The sequence below is a fragment of the Mytilus galloprovincialis genome, chromosome 2, assembly GCF_965363235.1.
Source record: "Mytilus galloprovincialis chromosome 2, xbMytGall1.hap1.1, whole genome shotgun sequence".
In the NCBI taxonomy this organism is placed as follows: Eukaryota; Metazoa; Mollusca; class Bivalvia; order Mytilida; family Mytilidae; genus Mytilus; species Mytilus galloprovincialis.
In genome coordinates, this window is record NC_134839.1 from 91,366,307 (window position 1) to 91,393,860 (window position 27,554).

Here is a 27,554-nt window from a genome sequence, read left to right on the forward strand (position 1 = left end):
GGCGGTCTAGGGACATGCCATTTTGTTGTTTTGGACCATTCAGGAATCAATAAATTAGCAATTCCTTTAAAAAATTAACTGTTTCTTTGCTTAAAAATGTTAAATCTAATTCAATGTACTGACTGTACAAAAAATTACTTGCAAAGACCAAACACATTTTTTTTAAAGTGGCTAGGACAAGAAAATACGTTTTTATTGAAAACGCCCATAAATGCATCAATATCCCATATCCCATTTACTTTTAGGACAAATATCCCATATCCCTAAAATTGAAATGGCAAATATCCCATATCCCAATAATACCCTATACAAGCCTTATCTATACTATTAAACGAGAAGACCTCATTTTGTGTGTCGCTTCTCTTCCTTCCACAATAAATCAATCATCATGCCTCTGTGTCCTATAGGTAACATGCATAGTCGCATTTGTCATCCATTCTTATGATTATTCAGATTGTGTTATTTTGGGAGAAAAACGACAAAAAACCAAAAGGAGTCCGGATACGATTCCGTCATCAGACTAAATTTTAGTCATGGATAAGACTTCCGGTTTGAAACATGCACAAATACAACCAATCGTATGATAGATTAATTTTACAAAAATGAAAAATAAATAAGCCAATTAGAGCGTTCTCCATATCATGGTGTTTAGATCGCAAGAACCACAACTATTATACCTCCTTATAGAGGACAATTATTTTTCGCGTTTATCTACATGTAAAGTACGATTATCACGTGACGATTATACTACTTTAATATATAGAGACTCTCTGTATTCTGTCTACTGTTTTCTTTGAAATATTTACTGTAAAAAAAAAATCACAAAAATACTGAACTCAGAGGAAAATCAATTCGGAAAGTCCACAATCACATGGCAAAATCAAACAACAAAACGCATCAAAAACGAATGGACAAGAACTGTCATATTCCTGACTTGGTACAGGCACATTAGGGGTCATACCAGTTGCATATATATCATTGAAAATAAGTAAAACATGTGACACAAGTACAACCAATCGTATGATAGATAACAAAAAGGAAAAATAAATAAGCGATTCAGAGTGTTCTCTATATCATGGTGTTTAGATCGCAAGAATCACACCTATTATACCTCTTTTAATAGAGAGGACAATTATTTTTCGCGTTTATCTATAGGTAAACTACGATTGTAATACTTTAATATAGAGACTCTCTGTATTCTGTCAGGGACTTTCTGTGTTAGTATAGAAAGTCGACCTCGACCAAAAACTTTAACCTGAAGCGGGAGAGACGGACGAACGGACGACCGACCGAACGAACGCACGGATGCACAGACTAGAAACATAATGCCCATAAAAGGGGCATACAAATTTATTGCTGAAAGGGAAAAAATGATTTGGCAAAAATGAAAGTAAGGCAGAGATTAGAGGGAGGCAGGACCTTTTTCGAGGCGTCGGGATTTCAGGTGTTTTAAAGCTCGGGATTTGGGTAGTGATCCTTACGGGATCCGGGTATATATTTTTCGATTTCGGGATTTCGGGATATGAATTTCTTTCAATTTTGCATCTCGCCCGGGATTTCATTGTTTTAAGCCCGGGATTTCGGGATCAGGACCCCTCCGACCACCCCTCAAATTAGCCTTAGTCATTTATACAAGATTCATATCCTACCATTGGCATGTTAATAAGGCTCTCAAAAGAAATAGCGATACTTAAGGTGTATTGAATATAACAAAAAGGAAACAAATATCGGACTTTAGGGAGAGGGCTTTTGATACCTTTTGTGAAATTCTCCATACATAATATCTTTTACAAAGAATCATCCTACAACAGTTCACAAGCTGTATATGACCGCGATTTTGCGGGTGTGTTCTAGTATATATAATGCAGAGATACTTGAAAAACTTGCTGCAAACGGATATTCAGGTTTGGTCCGTATCGACGCAAATTATTAGTATTTCATAACAAAGTTATTTCCCGTTGTTTACCTGTTTACAATTAATACAAACCCAGCAGTCAGCAAATTTCTGTCTTGGCTTGTTTTCTTCAGTTCCTGTCTAAATCTGACTGCTTTTGAGGAAAACATGGATGGGCCAAGTCCAAAAAAGAAAGCTAAAGCAACTGATTTACCAGTCTGTCCATATGGGTCGAGATGTTATCGAAAAAATCCACAGCACTTCAAAGAATTTTCTCATGCAGACGACGACAATAAACCATCCTCATCAAAACCAAAAGATGCCTTGTCATTAGTTGACAGTACTTCACTTCCAGTTTGCAAATATGGAGCCAATTGTTACAGAAAAAATCTGTTACATTTTGCTGAGTTCTCCCATCCAACAGCAGTGACATCCACTGACATGACAGACAGTGGAAATGACACTGACCCATTGTCAGATGATGATACTGATAATAAAAAGGTTAATCTACCATTTAAATTAATGAACAGATGTACTATGCATGTATTTGGTTCAGATTGAAATCACTAACCATTATTTTTAGTCATAGGAAAATATTTTTGCATGTCACATTCACTTATCGATAATAAATGAAGCCTGTTGGTGACCTTCTGCTGTTTTCTTTTCTATTGTCGGGTTGTTGTCTCTTTGACACATTCCCCCATTTCCATTTTCAATTTTATACAGACCTCAATTCTTTTTGCAAAAGTTAATATATTAAGTTTAAACATTCAACAACCAGATATCCATATTTTTCAGTATTTAACTTTGAAAGGGATATTTAGGAAATGCATTGAATTAATTGATCCTCCATATGAAAATGAAATTTTGATGTTCATACTTCAGTCCATTTGTTCGACATAGCGCTTCAGACTTCAATTTAATAATATTTATGTCAATGGTTAACTATAAGCAATATCTCTAATGTTTTAAAAACAGGGTTGATCAATAATAGAGTTGGAGTCATGCCCTTTTGGAAAGTAGCTAAATATTGCTTGAAATTAACAAACATATTGTCTTGATAATTTATTTACATGTACATGCAAATGAATGAATGAATTCTTTATTTGCAAAGCAGTAGTTACATGCTATAGCAACACAAACATATTTACATTGTGACACACAATAAACAGCAGAGAACAATATAATAAGATGTTACAATAGACAAATGATCAACTTATTAGATGTGATCTAATCTGCATATGTCGCACTAATAGTTTTATAAGATTTCAATAAAGGTTATGGTTATGTCAAAACTAAACATCAGAAGTATTTTAGGTTATAAATTCTGAATTTCCTCAAATAGTTACAAATAGGTATTTCAGAATTGTAAAATATAGAAATTTAATATATTACAACAGAACCTTTGGAACAATAGGCCTATGCACAAAAGACATTTGGACCTGTATTTATTCATTTTATTCCTTTTTAGAAATCACCAAAGAAAAAAGTGAAGGATGTTGACATTTTAAAGAGAGGGGTTTCCCTTGTGAAAAACTATTCACAAATGTCAGAAGAAGAAAGAAAAGAACTGATTAAAAAGGCCATGGCTGCAAAGAAACAGCTAGAGGAAGAATTAGAAGCAACAAAAAATGAAGTAAAGAAGAAAGACAAAGAATTAAATAGGTTACAGAAAGAGGTATTTAGTGAAAATTTTTACATGAACCAACCTGACTTTCACTGAAGAATAAACTTCACACTGATTTGATATTAGAATTGTACAAGTACATGTATTTAGACTGCCTTAAAAAAGGTCAAAGATGAAAATTATGACAATTTGTTGTATTAGTTTTCTCGTTTGAATTGTTGTACTGTAGATTTAAAAGTTTAGTTGTGCCTCATAACTGGAGATTTTTTATCAAAGTTTTTAGTGTTAATTTGGATAATAACTTATTTCTTTTTTTTTTGTATAAATTTTAATGTATACTATTAACAATTAAACTAAGAAATAATAATTAACGGTTTGTTAATGGCCCAAAAATAAATAGTTGGGCAAGTGTATTTATTCACCATGTCTATGTTTAAAAGGGTTCATGTAAATGTGTGCTGCCATACTTGTCTAGAAAACTATTTTATTACAAAAATACACAAGTTGCATAAGATGATGCATGCAGTATTATCTATCTGTTCTATTTAACAGTTATGAACCAAGGGAGATAACTCATTTCAAAATATTGCATGGATAAATTTCTCTACTTAAGACAATTTAATGCCAAAAAAGAGGTACTCAATTAAAAATGAAAGCAATATTTAACTCTGCAGTACTCACAAGACTTTGATTTAGAACAACACAATTAGTATACTTACAATTACTGTGAAAAGTGTACTAAAACTTAATCAACACTATATTTGTATCAGAAACACAGTCAGTTCCGAATAATATAAAAAAATTGTACTTTTGTCAAACATGGAGGAAAAAAAAACCAACGGAAACATAAGAATTTTGAGATAAGCATGATATTGATAAGCATTCAAGTAGGCGTGCAACTGAAGTAAAAAAATTACATTATCATTTTAGTCTGCAAACAAGTAATGTTTACATATTCACAAATGTAAAATCAGAAATTATTGTTTGGTTTTTGTTCTGGCAAATAACGTGACTAGGTATAAAGTATGATAATAATAAGAACTGACATTCCAATACATATATGAATGCAACTTTTATTGAAAACACAATAATTACAAATGTAATCTCAAAATTTTGGTTGGTCATGCCAAAATAGCATCAATAAATGCTTGCAATAATTTCTTAATTTACAAACGTTGAGTATTGAATTTAATGTATGGTAAACTGATAGTTTATCAGTTTGAGTCCATAATTTCATGTCATATATCTTATAGGTAGCAGCAGGTGCTCTATTGATGGAGGGAGAAAAAGAAGCAATGGAAGGAAACAAGGTTGTGTACTTTGATTTGTTTCCTGAGAGATCATATAAAGAAGGATCAGCTGCACAAACTCACTTCAGACTGGCAGAGTCACAGTTTTATAGGCTGATCAGTGGCAGTGGAAATAAGTAATGATATATATATATATTATTTGTTCAAAAAAGTTATTACACCATCTCACAGTAAACTTCAGTCTTTTCTTGTTTTTTTTTAATTGAAAGCAGCTATAAAGTATTATATATATAGATTCTACCACTGTATCGAGTGTAATACGATAATTATCCACTCAAGACAGTTAATTTTCAAATTTAAAATTTAACTGTCGAGAGTGGATAAATATCGTATAACACAAGATTTGGTGGTGGAATCTATTTCTCTAATAATTTTTAAACAATATGCAGGCAAACTTATTCTTTCTTTTCAAATGACCTGCAAAAAAGATTTGTTCATTTTATGGGATGTCATTGGGCATGGTCACCTTTTTTCATGACAACACAATAGGAAATTCTGAGAAAAGCAAGAAAACTTGATGTCATAATTGAAATTTGACCAATGAATAACTGAGATCAAATGAACCACACGTTGATTAAATAAAAAAAATCAACAGGTCAGGAAAAGGATAAATCAGGTAATAATTAGAGAAATAGAAATACAATGCAAAAATAAACATTCTAGCTATATAACTTACTATAGCAGAATCGAAGTCAAAAAACATTTGTGAATAAAAACATAATATTTTGCTTTAATTGTCTAAGAGAAAATTCTAGTTGTCACTTTTTTAGGACAAGGCTAAAGTTTTGTCACATTTTTCTTCTTTCTCCGAAAACTGAATTAAGAAAGCATATTTTTGTTATAAATCGTTTTAAAATCAAAGTTGTGTGTTAAATTATCTTTACTGTATGGTTCCTCACAAACAGAATCTAGACGGGTATAGATACCATATGTATATACCAAAGTCATCAATGCAAACCTATAAATACAAGAGAAATAAAAATGCAATGTAGTAATTTTGTTATGAAAATAATAAAAAGCAGGTCAGCTTAAATTCACTTTTCTCAATTTGTTTAATGATATTTTATTTTATTTTTAATAACTACAAAAATGTGATTAAACTGTGTGTAAACTGTTTGAGATAATAAGTATGTGTTTGATAATTTCAGTTACACAGTTACTAAAGTACAGTATGCTGTCAATCCACCACTTGTTAAACAGTTCCAGTAAGTCATTGTCATTCCAACTGAATAGATTTTTTTAAATGTGTATCTTTTAGTTTATTCCACATGACAATTAATGGAAAAAAAAATTAATCTAGATAGCGTACCCTCAAAACCCATGTTTCCATGGGCACTTACAAGCAATGCTTATGCAGATATGACAATGTTAAGTCCAGGTGACACTTGGGGACAGTTAGGCTTCAAAGTTTTTTTCTGGAAGATCCAGTAATAAAAGATAAAATGACTAATGAATACAAGACATTTTTTGTAATAATTGTTTGTCTTTTCTTTTTTTTTCACTCTTCACTTTCTCTCTTCCTAACAGCTTGATAACAGCTTAATACCAAATTAAGATCACTCTGATTTCAGTTTGGAAGATGGATAAAACTTTACATGTGTGTAGTTTCTGGATACCAATTTGACTTTATAGAACCATTGTTTTACATGGTGAAAGGATGCATTTCTAGCAAAGTTGGTCATAAATAATGGGTCACATAAACTTTGATAGTGTTGTGTTTTCTTTCTGCTGTTGTTCATAATCATGGTAATGTGATGCTTTCTGAAATGATTTTTGTTAGATTAATAGGCCACTTACTTTGGTATAACTAGTTCAGTTTACTACAAACTTTATTGTTTTTTGGATTGATAGTGATCACTCTACATTTTAACAAAAATGTGATTTGGATGTTCAGAATTATGAAACTTTAACTATGATATGTCAGGCAATATGCATCTAAGCCTAAAAAGGATATCCCGCTGCAAGTTTTTCTACAGGGTCTTTCTACTGACTGCTGATAACTAAAATGACTGTGTTTTTACCCAGAAATTTACTCTGAGTTAAATAACAGACAAACCTGTTTATGTGGAAAAGTTTTAAGGCAAAGCATGCCCTAGACGTAGAAAAATCAAATGCAAATTATGTTTTAGAAAATTAAAAATGAACATGATTTTGCTGTGCAACTTTTTTGCCCCTGCAGAAGACAATAATACATTTGATATTTTATCTGCACCTAGCTATATATTTGTTTTTGGCTATAATCTTGAAACTATAATAGATCAACTGAAACTATGAGAAGAAAAGGAATAAGCAATACAAGGTCTGCAATTAGATCATTAATAGAATTCTGTCAGGAGTTGTTGCCCCTGAATAACAGTTTTAACCCATTTTACCTGTTAACTAGAGAAACAAATTTGGATAAAATCTGATCACTAAGACAAGATTTTGGCCCACTAATATTCCATTCAATACAAATTTTCTTTTTCAATAATTTCTGAATTTGCAGTAACCAATATTCATGTTCTTTGAAAGAAAAACATTTGGAAACTCATTTTCTTTACAATTTCAGTGAATCAATGGAAGATTTGAAGAAACAAAGAGGAGAAGAGTTATCTTTTCCAGTGCTGGCTTTTCATGGAACTGAACAGAAAAATATCAAACCTATTGTTGAAAATAATTTTAAAGTACCAGGTAATATCCCTATTATACGTTTGACACGATTCTTATAAATGTATGAATTTCATAACAATCTTGATTTTTGGAAAGTTTGCTATAGCTTGCTATTGCTACTTTCCATAGCCATCGGCCTCAAACTTATGGTGACAGATTATCGCCATTTATTCTGATCCGAGATAATTTAGTACTAGTACTAGTGTTTGAATTCTGATTCTTGGAAGGTTCTTTTAAAATTTTGAGTAACTTCTCATTCGTGACAGCTTTAATAAAAAAGAATTGAATGTTCACCGACGATTCAGATGAATTTAACTTCATTTTGAAAATGAGTATCTCAAACACTACATCGCGGATCTGCCATACGCTGAAGAGAAAATCACAAGAAATCTACGCCAGATTGCGTCAGTTTCATTCATGAAAATTTCATGAATGAACATTTTCCGCTCTACTTTTACCTGTTTACTATGTAGGTACGTAAACCTGGTAAAAGCCCGAGAGTATCAAAAAAATCGGGAATGAGGTGCAAGCCGTCGGATAATTGACAAGTGATAATGGTTTGTTATAACAAAACACAGGTGATAGAATATATAATACTCGATAATTATATTTCTAATGTCTAATGTCTCAGTAATGGACGAGTACAGGTAAATACGGTACCGGCTTTCATAAAAAAGAATAATTTTAAAATGCATTGTTTTTGTCTAAACATCGATCGAAATGTTTTGATGCCAAAAATCATTTGAAAACTTTTAATTCCGTTATTTAAATACATTCCAATGTGGATATAAGGGCCTTCACTCGTTCATAATGCTCAAGTGGATCAAACTGACAGCAGAAAAACATTGACCCAACGTCAATTCTTCTTCAGTCTTCTTCCAATAATTTACATCATACCACCTCTGGTGTATTATCGCAAATTAGTATAATATAGCATCCATATTAAAAGCAACCAGCCTACGGTCAGCATCTACTTCTTGAATAACATAGCTCAGGGTATGAAGACAAGTGCTGTAGAAATGATTAAGGTTCATGAAATTATGATGATGTGTACCCTTTGGCTTAAATGGCTGCATTTCACCTCAAAATTTATATAGATTACAGACAAACATGTGCATAGCATGCCCTATTTAAATAGAAATTCAATTGCTTTGTCATACAAACATAGAGGCAATGATTACCATAATATATCAAACAAATGGCTTACAACAACAAAATTATGAATCTAGCGTATATAAACCTTTTATTCATGTGGTCATACTGCTGTTATTATGCTCCCACCGTATTGAGTTTTATCCTTGTTCTTCTGTAAGTATGTACATTCTTCCCTTACTTATAAGTACCTCCGTATATATCCCAAAATTCGTTTCTGTTCTCTTACTTTAGTTTGCCTGAACCAAATTGTATGAAACTGATACGCAATGCTTATAACCACAATTCACAAGTCAAGTTTGAATTTTTGTTGCGTAACTTGTACCATTCTAGCATTTAATGCTACTTTACAAAAAGAAAAGTTGCTGGAAATTTAAGTTTCTGTTCTCTAAGTATAGTTTGTCTTAACCAAATGTTATGAAACTTATACACAATTCTCATTACCACAAACACTGATCAAGTTTGAATTTGTGGATTTATTTTTACTGCTCTAGGGTTGTGCTTTGTTACAAATGAAACCAGATGCTCTGCAGGGCACAGCTTTATACGACCGCAGAAGTCGAACCCTGAACAGTTGGGACAAGTATGGACACAACATTCAAGCTTGATACAGCTCTGAATTTGGATTGCGATCAAATTGTTGACATAACATATTGGTTTCTGACACAAAACAAATGTCAAGATCTTACAATTCTATTGCACAATACTGTATAATTAGAATGAATACACAATGTTTATTAACCCATAATTCAGATCAAGTAAACATTTTGGTAGTGTCACATTTACAGTTCATGAGTTTATAACGTTAATGCTAGCGAGGGCATCATTTGAGTCCCATGGACATGTTCCCTATTTTTGATAAAAGCCTTTAATATAAATTCACTTTCTTTACAGTTGTATTGATTTAAGTTACTGTAACTGTCTTATTTATAAGTAAGGATGCAGTATTTTTTGCAAAGAACCAATGCTATCCAAAAGAGTTCAAAGAATGAAAATGTATTAATAACTATAGGCCACAATGAAGGTCGTCAATAATGAGAAATGTTTGTACCATATACATGTAGAAAGCTTTAACAGGCCCCGACAGAAACATGTGGAACAATTTAAACGAACAAAAAACTTACGTGTTAACTTAATTTACTTAAAACAAATATGAAGGCCCTTGAAGTTGACATGGCATGGGTACTTAAAGAAATTAACAGAGCTTTCTGCATGTATATTTCATTATTTTAGATCTACAGTCATGACAGTTTAAGGTTGCAATCATGAGAAAAATATCAAAACTTTTTATGATAAACATAAAAAAGTGATTTTTTATGATTACTGAGGAGACAATGGTTTAGTTTAAAACATCAAAGCTTTATTTAAAATAATACACGTCTATAACCTTTTTGGAATAATACACAGCTAAAGTTGCAAACTTTCCAGAGGTGCTATCCAGCACTTTGATTAGATAAATCTTTTGAATAGTTGCAAGCTTAGATTTCCAGGAAAAACAATAGAATTATGTACTTGTAAGCCAGAGGATAATTTTAGGGGAAAAAATCATGATTTTGTCTGATTTTAAATTTAAAATGGCTCTCAGACTGTAACTTGCCTGATTGGGCTTCTAAGTATTAGGTCAACTGACAAATCATATGCCTTTAGTTTTGAGCAAATTTGATCCTGAGACTGAATGAAGGAAGGGCATTATTTAACATTTGACATGACAATTGTCAATAATTGGAGATTAAAACAAAATAACATAATAAATAAAATCAGATGCAAGGATGAGATTCTGGTGACAATATTTAATCCAAAATTCTCATTACTGTCAAAAAAAATTCAACAATGAATGCAATGGGTACATTCTTCGAAACTGTTTCAGAACCTTGATTGAAATTAATGTTTTAAAAAAAATCTAAATCAATCATCGCTACGTAACCCTGCTACGTAGGTTATTAAAAGTCAAGTAAAAATAAACAGAAGAACTTGGTTTTTTTTGGTTTTGCCTAAATGCGTAATTCTTAATGAAAGCAGTTCAAAATGTGAAATTATGGGTCCGTGTATATCTGCGTCCATTCGTGTTTTCATTTTTCCTTTTTGATTTCATAAAAACCAAAATGAAAAACGAAAGTGTTTTCATTTTTTGTTTTTGATTTCTTAAAAACCAAAATGAAAAACAAAAGTGTTTTCGTTTTTCGTTTTTGATTTCACAAACAAAAAACGAAAAAACAAAAGTATTCTCATTTTTCAATTTTGATTTCTCAAAAACTAAAATCGAAAAATGAAAGTGTTTTCATTTTTCATTTTTGATTTCACAAAAACAAAAAACGAAAAACGAAAGTGTATTTATGTTATCTTTCCAACACAGTTTAATTGTCATTCAGAAAATGACAATGTTGTCATTTGTCATTCATTTAAAGGTCGTTAAAGTATACATGCACAGCGGTTGTCAAATCAATACTACTTTAATCGAAGATAATGTCGACGGATGCAAAAGTCTTTATCAATCTAAACAATAAGGGTGCGTGATCTTTACTTTTAAGTTTGGAGAGGTTAATCTAAGATGATAATATTGTAGCGTAACTAGCCTCTTTTACAAATAAAGCAAACTATATATTGTTGGCGAGGGAAGGGCCCAAGGACTCCAGAAGAACTGGAAAAAATGATACAAAATCTTTCACACCCTTTCTTAATCTAAAGCGGAAGTTTTAATTTATCTATTTTATTATGTTCTGGTCTCGGAGCAAAATATATAGATACAGTGTAAAACGTTTAGTATTTACATGTATGAACAATATCAAAAGACATATGTATGATGATGAAAAAAATAATGTAATCCACAAAGTCAAGTGTGTGGCTATTGTTAGTTTAAACATATTTATTAATAATTATAGTGGATTGGAAATTTTCTCACCGGAATGGTGATCGAACCAGGAACTTATGTTTTTGTATAGTCCGATGCACTAACCTATGTTACTTTTGTATAATGAGGATCAATGGTCTAGTTCCTCGTTGAAGACCCTCCAGCTCCTTATAAGATGAAAAACAGGCATAAAAGCCCTGTTCATTAATAATTTGTATTTTTTCTATGTATTGTACATGCGATTTTGTCCCGTGTACATTTACTCCACATCTCTTTATTTTCTATTTCGGACCTGGACACGGCTCGATGCTAGTTTAGACCTCCAATGTTAAAGGTCATATGTTTTTTTTTTTAAATTATTTGATGCCGAGGGATTGGGATTGGGATTTTTAGCTTTAATGTAAACCATGTCAGGTTTTTAACTTGTATTTACAGCAAAGATAGCCAGTTTTGTATTCTGTAATATACTGTAACATTTTAATTTTACTTGTCCGGTCGCATCGGAACTTCTCAAAACATCTTCCGAACAATATCTGGACGTCGGTTTCGTGGGCATGTACAATTGCTAAACCACACATGAACGTTCTTTAGTCTTCGTAGATCTATTCCAACTTGAAGTCTTTTTGAGTCTACGACAAGCAGAATATGATATTTTATACCATTTAATATTGAAGCCATAGTCATGAAGATCGATTACTTGATTAATGTTCCGTTAACGTAGCCGCAGAACAAAAACGCGAGAGCTACTTTTGAATATTTCTACAATTTTAAGTAGTTTTCCACTCACAAACACAATAATATTTTCAACATTTATTAAAATATTTTTTTTTTACACTTTTTAACTTTTATGTTGTTTTAAAATATCAATTTGACTTGAATTTGGGATCCCGCTAACATGTTTAACCCCGCCACATTCAAAATGTATGTGCCTGTCCCAAGTCAGGAGCCTGTAATTCAGTGGTTGTCGTTTGTTTATGTGTTACATTTTTGTTTTTCGTTCAATTTTTGTGCATAAATTAGGCCGTTAGTTTTCTTGTTTGAATTGTTTTACATTGTCATTTCTGGGCCTTTTATATCTGACTATGCGGTATGGGCTTTGCTCATTGTTAAAGGCCGTACGATGACCTATAGTTGATAATTTCTGTGTTATGTTGGTCTCTTGTGGAGAGTTGTCTCATTGACAATCATACCACATCTTCTTTTTTATATTTATATGAGTATATTAAATAAACATGTATATACCAAGCTAAGTCAGTTTATATCTTGTTTTTCGTCTGACTATACAAAAGGCCAGGAGAGCTACTTGATAGATCAGGTTGACTGATAAGCTGTCTATATAAAGTAATGGGACAATGCATGGCATGAAGACATCACCAAATCACCGTATGCAATACTCAAAAAGACACCCAGAGCTTACCATATAGTCATCAACTACCCACCAACAGGCCGTGAGATTTGGTTGGCACTTAACTCAAATCCAAGAGCACAGCAAAATGTCAAAATATTCTATTCAAACCTGGTGACCTGGGAGAAAAACATTGAAATTTTCCAAAGAAACACACACCCCTCAACTTTTAATAAGGAGATTTGGTATTAATGCAAATGAGTCAACTATCCAACAAAGTTCAAATGTAGTGGATGTAAGCAATTATATATAGGCATTAGGCAACCATATAATCTTCAACAATGAGAAAAAACATACGGTATTGTCGGCTACAATAGTCCATGAATTGAAAAAAAAACAGTTCAATTGAGAAAAATAACAGCCTATTTTAAAACAACATGAATTACGAAAAACATATATAAAAGACATCAACAAACGAAAACCTTTTAACTACATGCTCCTGAGTTGGAGCAGGCACATGCAATATATTGTGGCGTTTAACATGCTTGTAAACAGCCGGGACAGTTTTGTTACAGCACAGTATAAGAACAAACTATACAAATCAGTGGAAAAGGGCTTAACGTATGAGATCGATACAAAACAGAAGGAAAAAAAAGGTCTAACAAAAACACATACCGAATGTGGCAGGGTATTTTTACCTCGTTTTCAAACAATCAAAGTACTGAAGTACTGAACATCGAATGATTGCAGCTTCTTTTTGATTGTCACAAGCACTTGTCTCAGAAAAAAAATCACATCTCTATACTTGAAAGTGAAGTTAATGTACAGATATATTTTTTTTGAAACTCAGTACACATATTCTATATCATATGATCTTTTTAATTTCAATGCCAAATATAGAGTTCTGACCCTCAATTTCACGGTCCACTAGACATGAAAAATGATAGTGCGAGTGGGGCATTTATGTGGTATGGACACATTCTTATTCAAATTCTTTATTACAGAAGTCAGTAAATTTACTACAGATAACACTACATTTGTAAATTAGACGAACTAATCTAATCAAAATGTATATCTCTGATTTCGTAATACTTATGTGTATGAGAAAATTAATATAAATATTAATTTTAATAAGATTGTTGAACGAACGCGTTCAATCTTCGGATTTTATTCTTGTTAATTTTTCCGACCGAGCAGAGCGAGTCTAAAACAATTAAATAGACGTCTTTCAAGCCAAAGTTAATATGTTTGCTATACACACATATGATTTTATTAAACTTGGTTATCAATTGTTAATCAAAAATACAGTCCTAGATAATAAAAAATCATGAAATATTTGGTCTAGTAATAAAAAAATCACACAAAAGACAGTAATTGTCGTTTGTTGATGTCGTTCTCGCTTCTCGTTTTTTAGCTCACCTGGCCCGAAGTGTCAAGTGAGCTTTTTTATATCTTGGCGTCCGTCGTCCGTCGTCGTAACTTTTACAAAAATCTTCTCCTCTGAAACTACTGAGCCAAATTCAACCAAACTTAGCCACCATCATAATTGGGATATCTAGTATAACAAATATGTCTGGTGACCTTGCCAACTAACCAAGATGGTCGTCATGGATAAAAATAGAACATAGGAGTAAAATAAAGATTTTGGCTTATATCTCAGAAATCAAAGCATTAAGAGCAAATCTGACATGGGTAAAATTGTTTATTAGGTCATTATCTATCTACCCTGAAATTTTCAGATGAATCAGACAACCTGTTGTTATGTTGTTGCCCCTGAATTGGTAATTTTAAGACAATTTTGCAGCTTTTGGTTATTTTCTTGAATATTATTATAGATAGAGATAAACTGTAAACATCAATAATGTACAAATAGGTCAACATGACGAAAATGGTTAAGGAGTAATTGCCCTTTATAGTCAATTTTTAACAATTTTCAAAAATTTGTACATTTTTACAAAATATTTTCCACTGAAACTACTAGGCTAAGTTCATTATAGATAGAGATAATTGTAAGCATCAACAATGTTTTGTAGAGTAAGATCTACGAACACATCACCATCACCAAAAACACATAGACCAAGGTGAGCGACACAGGCTCTTCAGAGCCTCTAGTTATATATAGAGTTTAGACCTTTGGTTTTCCCGTTTGAATGGTTTTACACTAGTCATTTTGGAGGATCCTTATAATTTGCTATTCGGTGTGAGCCAAGGATTCGTGTTGAAGAGGGTACTTTAACCTATAATAGTTTCCTTCTACACACTGTGACTTGGATGGAGAGTTGTCTCATTGGCACTCATACCATGCACATCTTCTTATATCTATATATTCTTTCGATATTTTTGATTGGGGTCTGGAGCTGGCATGTCAGTTACTGCTAGTAGTTCTTTGTTAATTTATGAATCATATTCGTTTTGTGTAGTTTCTTTTGTTTACTATTTTTTCATCGGACTCGGATTTTTTTTAAACTGAGATTCTCTGTGCATATTGTTGTGTGTTTGTTTATTCTACATGAGCTAGATATAATTGTATAGCGGGAGGGTTGAGATATAACAAAGCATGCTTAGCCCCGCCGTATTTTTGCGCCTGTCCCAAGACAGTAGACTCTGATCTTTGTTAGTTTTTTTTAAGTTTTTTTTTTGTCTAAGTTAAGTGACGTCCATTAACACATTACTAGTATATATTTTTATTTAGAGACCAGCTGAAGCCCGGATTTTCTCGTTGTGTTGAAGACTCATTGGTGGCCTTCGGCTGTGCTCTTTGGTTAGGCTGACTGTTGTTTCTTTGACACATTTTTTATTTCCATTCTCAATTTTATTGATTGATCAATTGATTGATTGATTGATTGATTGATTCATTCATTCATTGATCATTTTACTACAAGCAAAAGTCATGATCATTTGAGAATCCTTTATTTGTATTGTAGTGTTAATTTCACCAATGAAACTCGACATTAATGTTTGTCTTAATATTAAATTTCTTTGTAAACTCCGTCTGATTATAATAAAAACTTCGTCTGATTATAATAAGACACGCAAGAATAAAAAAAAATATTTGGCCTTCTATGTCTCAACCTTTTTTAATGTGAGTAACTTCATTGTTCACTTAGATTTCGATTTTGATATTGTTTTTGCAAGTTTCCATAATAGATTTCCGGTAATTGTTTTGCATAAAACTCTATGGGAAAGCACATTAACTAAATTTTCCAAACGTTTATTGGAACCTAATGATTTGGCAAGGTGTTGCAACCTGTAATGTAAAAAAGTTACAGCCGATTGCACTGAGTGTGTAGGCAAAGGTAGCCTATCCTTGGTTAGCTTGCTTGTATAATAGGTTAGGTAAACTACCCTCCTTTAAGCGTAGACAAGTTCGACAAATAACCAATCAATCTGTCTGTAGGACTAGGCTCCTTCTACAGGAGGGTGGTATACCTTACCTAGTTACTTCATAGTTCAGCTAACAAACAAGCGATCCAAAGATATTACCTTTGTCTACACACTCAATGTAATCGGCTGTAATGAAAATGCGGAGTTTGTGAGACCAGGCTCAAGCAACCAGTCGGTAGCAGTCAGTTTTCAAATATATAAAAACAAATATTGCATAAGACTCAAACGTACTTAAAATGTTTTTATTAATATATAACCACTACATGTATATCATCAGTTTTTAAAATATATTTAAGCAGTCAAAGACACTTTTCAGTGAATTTTAAAATTTCATTTCTGGTTTATTTAAGAATTGAATGTTATTTTTTTGTTACTTCATTGAGGTGTAAGGCGATGACCGAAATACATTTTGTATGAAAAGCGGAAGCGCTTCATTCTGAAAATGTACGCACGATCAACGCTTTTACAACCCTATGAAGTTACAAAAAGAAGCATTCAATATTTATAATTACATGTTTTAGCTAGGATCATGAAAACACGATTTTTATCAAGTTTTTATTAAATTCACCTTTGCACTTTATTGTGGGACCTCGTGTCATCATGAATAAAGATTTTCGTTGTGTAATGTAACATGAGATGTGCAGTTAGCCAATCAGAATAGCGAATTATAATGAAACATACATCTTATGTTATTATTAGTTATATAAAGCCAAAATCAATCGCTTTCGATATATTACACAGCGTACTGCCCGCTTTACATTTTAAATAGTCAAGACTTTGAGTGTTAATAGAATCGTAAATAATTATGATTTTTTTAATGATGGCAAAATTGCACTATTGGGTGAAATATCTTGCCTTAAGTTATTATCGGCATCCTGTCAAATAGTTCATGAAAAGTAATAATAATTCTGCATTAAAAGAAAAGAAAGTTGCACTCGTGCTTTAACTTTTTTTTGCCACACAAAACTGTCTTTACAAAACATTCTACCTGTGAACTAGTGGATTTCGCTTAAATATGACTGGACAAAAGGTTTATTTTTTGTATTCAAAGTATGGTGGGAAAGTAAATTATTTATTAGCTTAAAAAAGATTGATCCGTGCTATAAATTAACTTGTAATTTTGATCAAGTAGGCCATAGATCTCTAGCTTACGTACTCACCTAGAGCAGATAAAAGTATTGCCGCAGAATTTTTTTATTAACTGTCTGGTACTACCGTAAGGGTTTTTGTAGGGTATACGACCTCAACTTTAGACCTACTTTAGAAGAAAAAAAAACTAAGCAGAACAACACCCTGGATTTTTCTACTGTAGACCCCAGCTACCCAGCTTCCCTTTGCACCTAGTGAGGACAATTTTTATTACATTTTCGGTAAGGATTGGGTTCGGTGTTCGACCCCAACTTTGGACCTATCTTTGAAAAAAAATAAGCTAAACAGTAACCTTGGGATTTTTTTCTCCAGCAGACATCAGCTGCCAAGCTCCCCTTTACACATTGTTCGGACAGAAGTATTTCCGTAGACATTTGTTTATTAACTTTTATGTAATGATGGGGTAGGGTGGGTAACTGCGGTCCACTTGAAAAAAAATTACAGGGACTCCAATGTGGTGTGGTCTATGCAGAACAATTACCGGAAATCTATGGTAGTTTGCAAAATAATAGTCTTCTTTTATTATGTGATATGTAAAATGTTGGTAAATAATGAAAGCATGCTTCTGAATTAATAGACATAGAAATAAAGAGAAACCATATGATAACCAATAGCAACCTCCCAGAGACAAACTAACGTTCATTAAGGCAACTAGTATGATGGTCTGGATTCGGGGTTCTTAATTTCTGTATTCTTTGATATTTGAGGCCATTTTTCTCTATTCTTTATACTTTTTGACAATTATTCTCTTATCATTACATTTTAACACCATTATTCTAGCTATTTTATTTATTTCTTGGTCCATTGTCTCTATTATTTATATTTTTTGTCCACTATTCTCAATTCCATAATCCCCCATCAACGACCTCTAGTTAATGTCACCTTATAGTCTTCACAAATAAGCAACATTAATACCTTATAGGCTCCTAATGACAAACCAATTTAATATCCCAGTTTGAATTGTGAAATTGCGGAAATTTTGAAAATTAAATCAAGCAAAATACATTATCGTCCTCGTAGTTCGTAAAATACTGGCAGATGGATCTTGGTCATCAAGTCTAATAATCTTGGATCGACCTTAAAAGTAAAGAAGTTCACGCATCCATATTGTTCCGATTGCTAAAGACTTTTGCATCCGTCGACATTATCTTCGATTAAAGTAGTATTGATCTGACAACCGCTGTGCATGTATATTTTAACGACCTTTAAATGAATGACAAATGACAACATTGTCATTTTTTGAATGACAATTAAACTGTGTTGGAAAGATAACATAAATACACTTTCGTTTTTCGTTTTTTGTTTTTGTGAAATCAAAAATGAAAAATGAAAACACTTTCATTTTTCGATTTTAGTTTTTGAGAAATCAAAATCGAAAAATGAAAATACTTTTGTTTTTCGTTTTTTGTTTGTGAAATCAAAAACGAAAAACGAAAACACTTTTGTTTTTCATTTTAATTTTTAAGAAATCAAAAACGAAAAATGAAAACACTTTCGTTTTTCGTTTTGGTTTTTAAGAAATCAAAAACGAAAAATGAAAACACTTTCGTTTTTTGTTTTTTGTTTTTGATATTTCAAAACGAAAAACGAATGGACGCAGATATACACGGACCATTATGATCAGTTATTTTCAATACTTTATCTTTAAAATATATTTTTTCGAGAAAAACTTATTTTGGGGCTTTCAAATTTCTTACTTACTTACTTATCCTCTTCATCTCCAGTGGACACAAGGCCTTTTTAATTAGCATACAAGAATCGTCTCTTTCTTCTTCTGACCAAGATAGGGAAATGTGTTTTGTAGGTGAAAAAGGATTTACACATCGTACAGATACTGGCTGGTATGGTAAAGGTGTTTACTTCAGTGAATACCCCTCATACTCCATGGGATATATATCAGGAGCAAGTCAGCTCCTTCTCTGTCAGGTTCTGCCAGGGAAAGTGTTCCATTGTACAAATCTGATCCATGGAGCAGAAATGAAAAAAGGATATGACTCGCATATGTCACCAGATAAGAAAGAACTGGTTGTTTTCAACTGCCATCATATCATCCCAGCTTACATTGTGCATTACAAGGATTCAAAAGGAGACTTTAAGTATAAAGTGAGTTAATAAGTATTTTCTAGATAAAAAAATCTTCAATTATTAGATGTTTCTTATGTTTATTGTAATAATTGCTCACTGTGGTAGAAGCAATGAAGAAAAAACACTACTGTAGAGCTCTGTAAGTCAGTCTTTCAGTTCAGTAAAAAGTATTTATTGTAACAGTGAAGACATGATTAATATGAAATATAGTTTATCAAAAAAATATAAATGTAAGTATTATCATTTAAACAAATAAGAAAACCAATATTCTAATAATTGTTTGCCCACAATCTTAAAGTGCAGGCTACATTACATTCGCTGTCCCTCTGTCTGTTCATGCTCAAAATTTAGTTTTTTTTACCCTTTACTCAGGTATATAACTTTATATTTGGTCATCAACTTGACAGTGATGAGTTGTATTCAGACACCTACTTTCTGTTTGCACTTTTCAATATTTTGCTATATTGACTTCCTACTTTGTCTTCAGTTTAGCAGTGATGACTTAATTGTACATGGAAGTGCTTTTTAGATCTGTCAGACACCTACTTCCTCTTTTCTGATACTTCAGATACCAAATAAAGGTATGATACTTAGCAAGATAATATGTACATGCACATTTTTTGTCTCGCCTTGACAGAGTCAAAAAGCGAGACATAGGTATGCTGTTTCCGGCGGCAATGGCAGCGACGGCGTCAACAATGTATTAGTTTGTGATTAGGTCTAGTTTATGGTGGTAGGTCAATCATATTTGGTATGCAGTTGTATAAGCATTGGCACATCTCATTTCCATGAAGATTATTTGGCCCTGCCCCCTCAGTCATGGTCTATTGACTTCGAAACTTTTGCTTATTTTATATGTATTAGTTTGTGATTAGGTCAGTTTATGGGAAACCACAAGTGGTAGGTCAATGATGTTTGGTATGCAATTGTATAATCATTGGCACACCAGTATCTCATTACCATGGATATAATTTAGCTCTGCCCCCTTAGTCATGGTCTATTGACTTTGAAAATTTTTCTAAGTTATCATGTATTAGTTTGTGATTGGGTCAGTTCAAGGGGAACCATTAGTGGTAGGCCAATGTTAATTGGTATTCAGTTGTATAAGCTTTGGCACATGTCATTTCCATGGAGAATATTTGGCCTTGCCCCTCGGTCACAGTCTAATGACTTTAAAACTTATCTTAGTATACATGTATTAGTTTGGGATTAGATCAGTTTAAGATGAACTGCTTATGTTAAGTCAATGATATTTTGTATGCAAATTTATTGGCATTTCCAAGTATTGTTTCCATGGAGATTATATAGCCCCACCCCCTCTTCATGGTTCATTGACGTTGAAACTTTTACATAGTTACAAGTTAATGTTTGTATTTAGATTTGGGAATGACTTATAATAAGTCAATGGTATTTGGTATGCAGTTGTATTAGCATTGGCACATTTCATTTATATGGAGATTGTTTATCCATATAACTCAGTCATGGTTCATTGACTTTGAATATTTGCATAACTTGTGTAAGATGTTATAGTATTGCTATTTGGATTTCAACATTTGCATATAAATCAAAATTACAAAAAGGCAAGACACATCTCTGTGATAACAGTTGTTGTTAATATTTAAGATTATTTTAGGCACCAACAGGTAAAGGAACAAGTAAAGGAGGGACATCATCTAACAAAGCTTCTAGTGATGATAACCAGCCACCAGATGATATCTGTGATGAAACAAAGCTTGCTGAAAAAGGATTTCTTGCATTGTCTGCTAAGACTACAAAGTAAGGATACAATTGGATTGTACATATTTCCTTGCCTTATTATAAGGATAGAACAATTATAAAATTAAGTAAACAGGGAAGACAATTTTAGATTGCTCCCAAAAGTGTTACTGTGTTAGCATCAAAATTTCATTCTCAGTTGAAGAACATCCATAAAATCATGATTTGTTTTTATACAATTGCAAAATATTTTTGGGATCATATAATGGTATGATGTTTAGTTATTGTTTACCTGTTGGACAATAGATAATTAGAGAGTAAGTAATCTACAGTAATGAAGTTAAGATGGTGATATGGCTAAATGAGGTTAATGGCAGCTATCAAAACTAGGTCACTTAATGACATATTTAGATTTTACAAACTTGTATATAGATGAGCATGTTTGTTGATATTGCTAAATTTGCATCAAATTAAGGTCATAACAACCAACATTTAATTCTATGTCATATTTCTTTTAATGCCTGATTTAAATTTAAAGGTCATTTTAGAAAACACTATATACTTCAATATCTTTGATTATACCTGTATTCTATTTTTTTTTCTCTGAAATTAGTATGCTGTTTAAGAGTAAATTGGTTGTTCATACCAGTATATATAGGTATTTTGAAATTATCAAAATAAAGCAAAATATCAGAGTTGGTCAGCAATGTAATGAATAAGTTATTTTATTTACAGAGTATTTAAAGGTCAACAGATCACATTTTCAGGCATCTTTCAACATACACAAGCAGAAATGTATCAATTAGTTGAGAAACATGGTGCCAAGAAAGGTAAATTGTAATGTCACATTGACATTGTAATCACATCTTTCTTAGAGGCTGTTTTCATTAAAAAGTACAAAGTCTGAAAAACTAGTAGTGGTATACTTTGCAACTTCTTGTTACAGTAACTCAAGTGAAAGATAACTTCTCTTTCATAAAACTAGTGGGCTAAAACTTATTTCAAGGTAGTTTGAATTTGTTTCTTCAGACTGATCAAATGGTGAACAATTTAGGCAGTTCCTTAAGATTATAATTATAAATGGAGTGTGTGGTATGAAGATATTTTTACCATCAAATATCAGTGGTATCATGAGAGATTGGAAAATTCTAGTTTAAAAAGTTAATTATCATATAAATTAAATATACCTGGGATATGAAAGCTACCATAATTTATTTTTAACTGAAAAGTGATATAGATGCTTTGTTTGTTGATTTGTATGTATCAGAGGCTGATTTAGGGAGTTGCCCTGGTCGTGTCCAACCCCCTGTTGGAGCTTTATTTATGCTTAATCCAGACTTTTTACCATTTCAGCGACAAATTTTGTCTATTTTGGGGGTCTCTGGTCCTCCCTTTTTTTAAAATCCTTGATCCACATTAGTGTATATTTTGGTATTTTTGGTAAACTGTACTATATTTATGTCATTACAATTATGTTTTTTTTATCTATTTTTAGGTACTGCTGCTTCATTTAGTTTTTTGATAGCAAGTCTAGATGAATACTCTAATGGTTCAAGTAAATGTGCACAAGCAAATAAGAAAAATGTAGGTAATTTTAATCTATTCTGTAGGTATTTTGTTATAATTTTAATTACATAAGAATGAAATAAAGTTTTTTGATGGTATACATAATACTTACAAAAAGCAAGCACTTAATGAAAGCAGGCTTAAAATATTCCAAATTTTATTTTTTGGCAGAGAATTTTAACTTAAAAATTGAGTAGATATTTTACATAATGCTTTTGTCTTATGTATTATTCTGTCAGGTTTTATCATCCCTTGCTTCTTGAATTCAACTTTGAGTTTCATATTTTTTCTGATATAATTTTTGTTCTTTTATAGTTTTATACTAGCTTCTTTTTTGATTAAATGAATAGAATGATGCAGTATGGTCAATTCATTTTTTGGGTAGAAACGTAATGTGATAAGAAAACCAATATTCTAACAGTTGTATACCAGCAATGTAAGAGTACAGGCAACATTACAATCACTTTGTCAATCTGTCTGTTCATGTAAGAAGTTTTTTTCACGCTTTTCTCAGGTACTACAGAACAGAATAACTATATTTGGTCATCAGATTGACAATGATAAGTTGTGTTCAGATATTTCAGACACCTACTTTTTGTTTACAGTTCACCATAAATCAAAATTGAAGTATTGACTAAAAATGTCTAGTTTTCACATAATTTTAGGTTGAATTAAGTATGAGCAACATCTTTCCTTCATAAATAAAGGCAACAGTAGTATACCGCTGTTCAAATCTCATAAATCCATGGACAAAAAACAAAATCGGGGTAACAAACTAAAACCGAGGGAAACGCATTAAATATAAGAGGAGAACAACGACACAACACTAAAATGTAACACACACAGAAACGGACCAAGCATCAGACAAAATAAGATACTACATAAGGTTCTTGACCCATATTAGCATATTTGTATAAAATTATCTTTCTGAGTAAGGCTATTTCTCATATTAACTAGTTATTAAGTACAAAATCTCAGATCATGATTAAATTGACAGTTTTAAAGTTTGAAGGCCTAAAGATGTTTATAAGACAAAATTGAAAAAATATTGAATATTTATAACTGACTGACAATTCAACTGAAGGATATAATCTAAAGAACTATTTAGAGAATTACATTAAGCTCTCTTTTTATCAAAAATTGCAGTCAAACTTTCAGTTAGATGTTTACAAAATATGTAAGAGTTTACATTTGAAATAGAAGACAAAAGTAGCTTTTCAATGCAAAAAGATTGACATTCTTTCTAGCTGAATTCAAAATTGAGATTCGACAGTCATTATCAGAATGTATCTTAGTATCATATGATGAATGCATAGAAAATAAGTCTTTTTCAGCTCAGCTGGCCATTTTAGGTGAAATTGTGAATGCTGTACATCGTATAATGCTAGCTATACCAAAAACTTTCTAACATACAGTATTTTTGCTTCAACTTGATAGGCATGGTATTTAGAATTGAAAAATGTCTTCTGATCTTCCATCTCCAATTTATAGATTTATTTAGCCAAAGCCTGTATTTAGTAGAAAGTAAAATAACAAAAATTATAGACCCCAAGGAAAATTAGAAACAGGAAGTCTTTTATCAAATGGTAAAATCAAATGTCAAATACATCAAAGAAATGGGAAAAAAACTGTCATTTCCCTAAATTGGTACAGGCATTTCCAAAGTAGAAAATGATAAATTAAACTTGGTTTTATAGCTAGCTAAACCTCTCACTTATAGTCATGGTCACATAGAATTTCATTATATTGACAACTATATATATGTGTGCAAACCAAACAAGACATATTAAGTAAAAATTTCAAAATTTGGGTAACAGCAGTCAACATTGTGTTATAATTTTATAAATACAGAAACTAATAGAATAAAGAATAAGAAAATGGCATATCAACACTCTAAAGATAAGTAGTTCCCATAAGCAAAAACCAAAGACAATAATACAAAAATGACCATAGCACAAAAACAATATGGCTGCATGTATAAATGATGAGCCATGCCAAAAGTATATGACCCAAAATGGACTAAACAATAAAGGTTAAAAATATAAGTACATGAAAAAATAACTCTTTAACAATAAATTAAGTAGATTAACAAGATCAAAACCTATAATCTATATTCATGATATTTAGTAGAAGAATTTGGAGGTCTTTTATTTATTTTATTTTTTTATTCATTTAAGGTGCCAATTTTAGGAGAGATGTTTGTTTATGACTGTATACTTAAGAAGAAAATGTTAGATCAAGATGATTACAATATGGACATCTTATGTTAAAGTGTATTAGTATAAGTATAAAACCTTTTGATTTATTATTTACCCCTATTCAAGGAGTAAGATAGTACTGAACATATTAGCCTCAAATTTGGTGAGAAGCTTGACATTGATGAGTTGTATTGTGTTTGAACTCTTCTGATCATTCAGACACCTATTTCCTCTGTTGAAACTATGAATTGCAACACATTGTGTTTTTAGGATTATGAGCACAAAATGAGCGGTTAGGGTAATGGAAGCTGAGTCAAAATATTTTTACTTGATGTCCTGATACCAGTTTTTAGAGGAATCAATAGCTTAATAAGTTGTTGGGCAAGATAACCATCATGATATTTTATCACTCAGCAGTTTAAAATATCTTATTTTTTTAGTTTTAGGAGAGCTGGTGAAAACATTTTAATTTTTATGACCCCTTGCCTCAAAGTTGGCATGAAGTGTTACCCATTGACTATCAGTCCATCCGTTTGGTTTGCCTCAGCAAATGTTAAGAAACTTATACACAATGCTTACCAGTGTTACTACAAAACATAGATCAAGTTGAATTTGGGTACTTTCATGGTTTTTGAGTTATGTCCCTTTTATAAATTTATATTTAGCTTGAAATGTTTATCATGGGATAAATGTGTAGTGAGAAACTGATTTCAAATATATAAATTATAGAATGTCAACTCACATACTTGTCCAATTTCCAGGTCTCAACAATGAAAACCTTTAAGGCAGCTATTAGAATAACATGCTTGACATTTACAAAGTAAGGTAGAATATTTTTTTGAAGATATCTCATTTCAATAACTCATTTAATGTTTGGATTTGAATTTGTTTGATCGAGGAAACATGCATCATATTCTTGCATAACGAATTATGTTGACATTGGTTAACAATAGAATTCTGGGGTCCTTATAATTAGCATAGTTCACTCATTTGGTGGGTGTTATGCAAGCAATCATACTACGGGGGTCTCATTGGGGGGTTCTGATCCCGGATTACGCTTACTGTTTTGTCAGATTCCCGTATCTCGCTTACACTATGTACATAAGCAATTCTCATTATTTTGTAATTTCCAGTGTCCCGCTAGACTTCATTTCCTGTTTTCAAGACACAATAATTTGACTTTCACGTGTCACGATTACAAAAATCGGTAATCCTGTGTCACGCTTAGACCCCAATGAGACCCACTACTACCAGATTCTTGATTAATGTTCAGTGTTACAGTAGAATGCCAGGCAGTGTAAATTTTATTACTGAGGTTCAATTATATGGAATTTTAGAGCCAATATGAACCCTTTGTGAATCTACTTCTGGAAATACTATAGTACCATATACATATATAGTTCATTCTACATCTCTGTATTATAATATTACAGGAAACTTTGTTTTGTTGCAAAGATAATTTTGATTGTATATATTGATTGTATATATATGTATTGGAGCAAATGAAATTACTTTCAAAATGTAAATTGATTGGCAGGTTAAAAATTATAGGGTTAATTCTTGTTTGTTGGTTTAGAACCAGTATAAATTTTCTCCATGTTTAATGTATTGTTGTTTTATGAACATAAAGGAGAAACTATTTATCCATCCATAAAGTCCGTGAACAAACAACTGACTTTATTTTGTAATACCTAATACTTGTATGAAACAAAAACTGCCCTCATAAATCAAGTGAAGGTACCTGTATAAAAAGTGCATAGTTTTATGAATAATACAGGTAAATAGTGGAATATTTGTTTCTATCTGTTAATTATTTTATATTGTTAAGTTTTTGAAGATACTTTTTCTAAACTATATTTCGGGAAAGAGGTTATTTGTATATATATAATTGTTTAGGTCAGAATAGAATATATAGGTATATCTTTCTCATTTAAAGGGTTGTGAGAAAAACTTAATAGTTTGAGTATTATTTTTCAATCTTATATAAACAACAAAAAAATGTTAAACTTATATCCTTGTTTGCAAGCATTTGAATAAATAGCAATGATTTTGAACATATACACAGATATATAAATTTTTATTCCTTTAATTCATATATTATATCATGATGTGAATTTTAAAAACTTTATAGATAATGATTTGAATTTGTTGATATATGTCGTCATTGATTTTTGTGTGTTGCATATTTTATTATTTTATTATCATGGTTATATCTGTTGCTATTTCATTATTATATTATCATGATTATAACTGTTGCTTATTCATTATAATTTTTAAAAATTTATATGTATATTTTCAAAAAATATTTTATTTTAGTCATATACATTAAGAATGATAGTTTATAGAATATATATTTACGTTTTTGATATTAAATTTAGGTGGCTTGTACCAATCTAGGATTATGTTTACCAGGTTTTATTCTTTGTTTGAAAGTGGGATAGATATTTATAATTGTAAGGTATAAACATGATAAACCTTAATTTAAGAAGATATTTACCCCTAGCAGGCTTTCTTTAACTGAAGACTATCTTATGGATATATGTTACCTGGTAGTTACTCATTTTAATTACAGTGAAATAAAATGTCACATTGTTTGTCTTGTCTCCAACAGATGGTAAAGAACAAGGCATG

General features: G+C 31.6%; 1 protein-coding gene across 1 annotated transcript; it reads left to right on the forward strand.

Moving 5' to 3' along the window:
- The first annotated feature begins 1,841 nt into the window (after window positions 1-1,841).
- On the forward strand, window positions 1,842-27,517 carry LOC143064846 (uncharacterized). The gene is made up of 10 exons (XM_076237982.1): window positions 1,842-2,395; window positions 3,366-3,572; window positions 4,775-4,947; window positions 5,980-6,036; window positions 7,380-7,501; window positions 19,163-19,461; window positions 21,077-21,219; window positions 21,895-21,989; window positions 22,655-22,743; window positions 24,903-27,517. Exons 1-10 carry the CDS (start codon window positions 2,063-2,065, stop codon window positions 24,993-24,995), a joined length of 1,611 nt encoding a protein of 536 aa, XP_076094097.1. The 5' UTR covers window positions 1,842-2,062; the 3' UTR covers window positions 24,996-27,517.
- The last annotated feature ends 37 nt before the right edge of the window (window positions 27,518-27,554 follow it).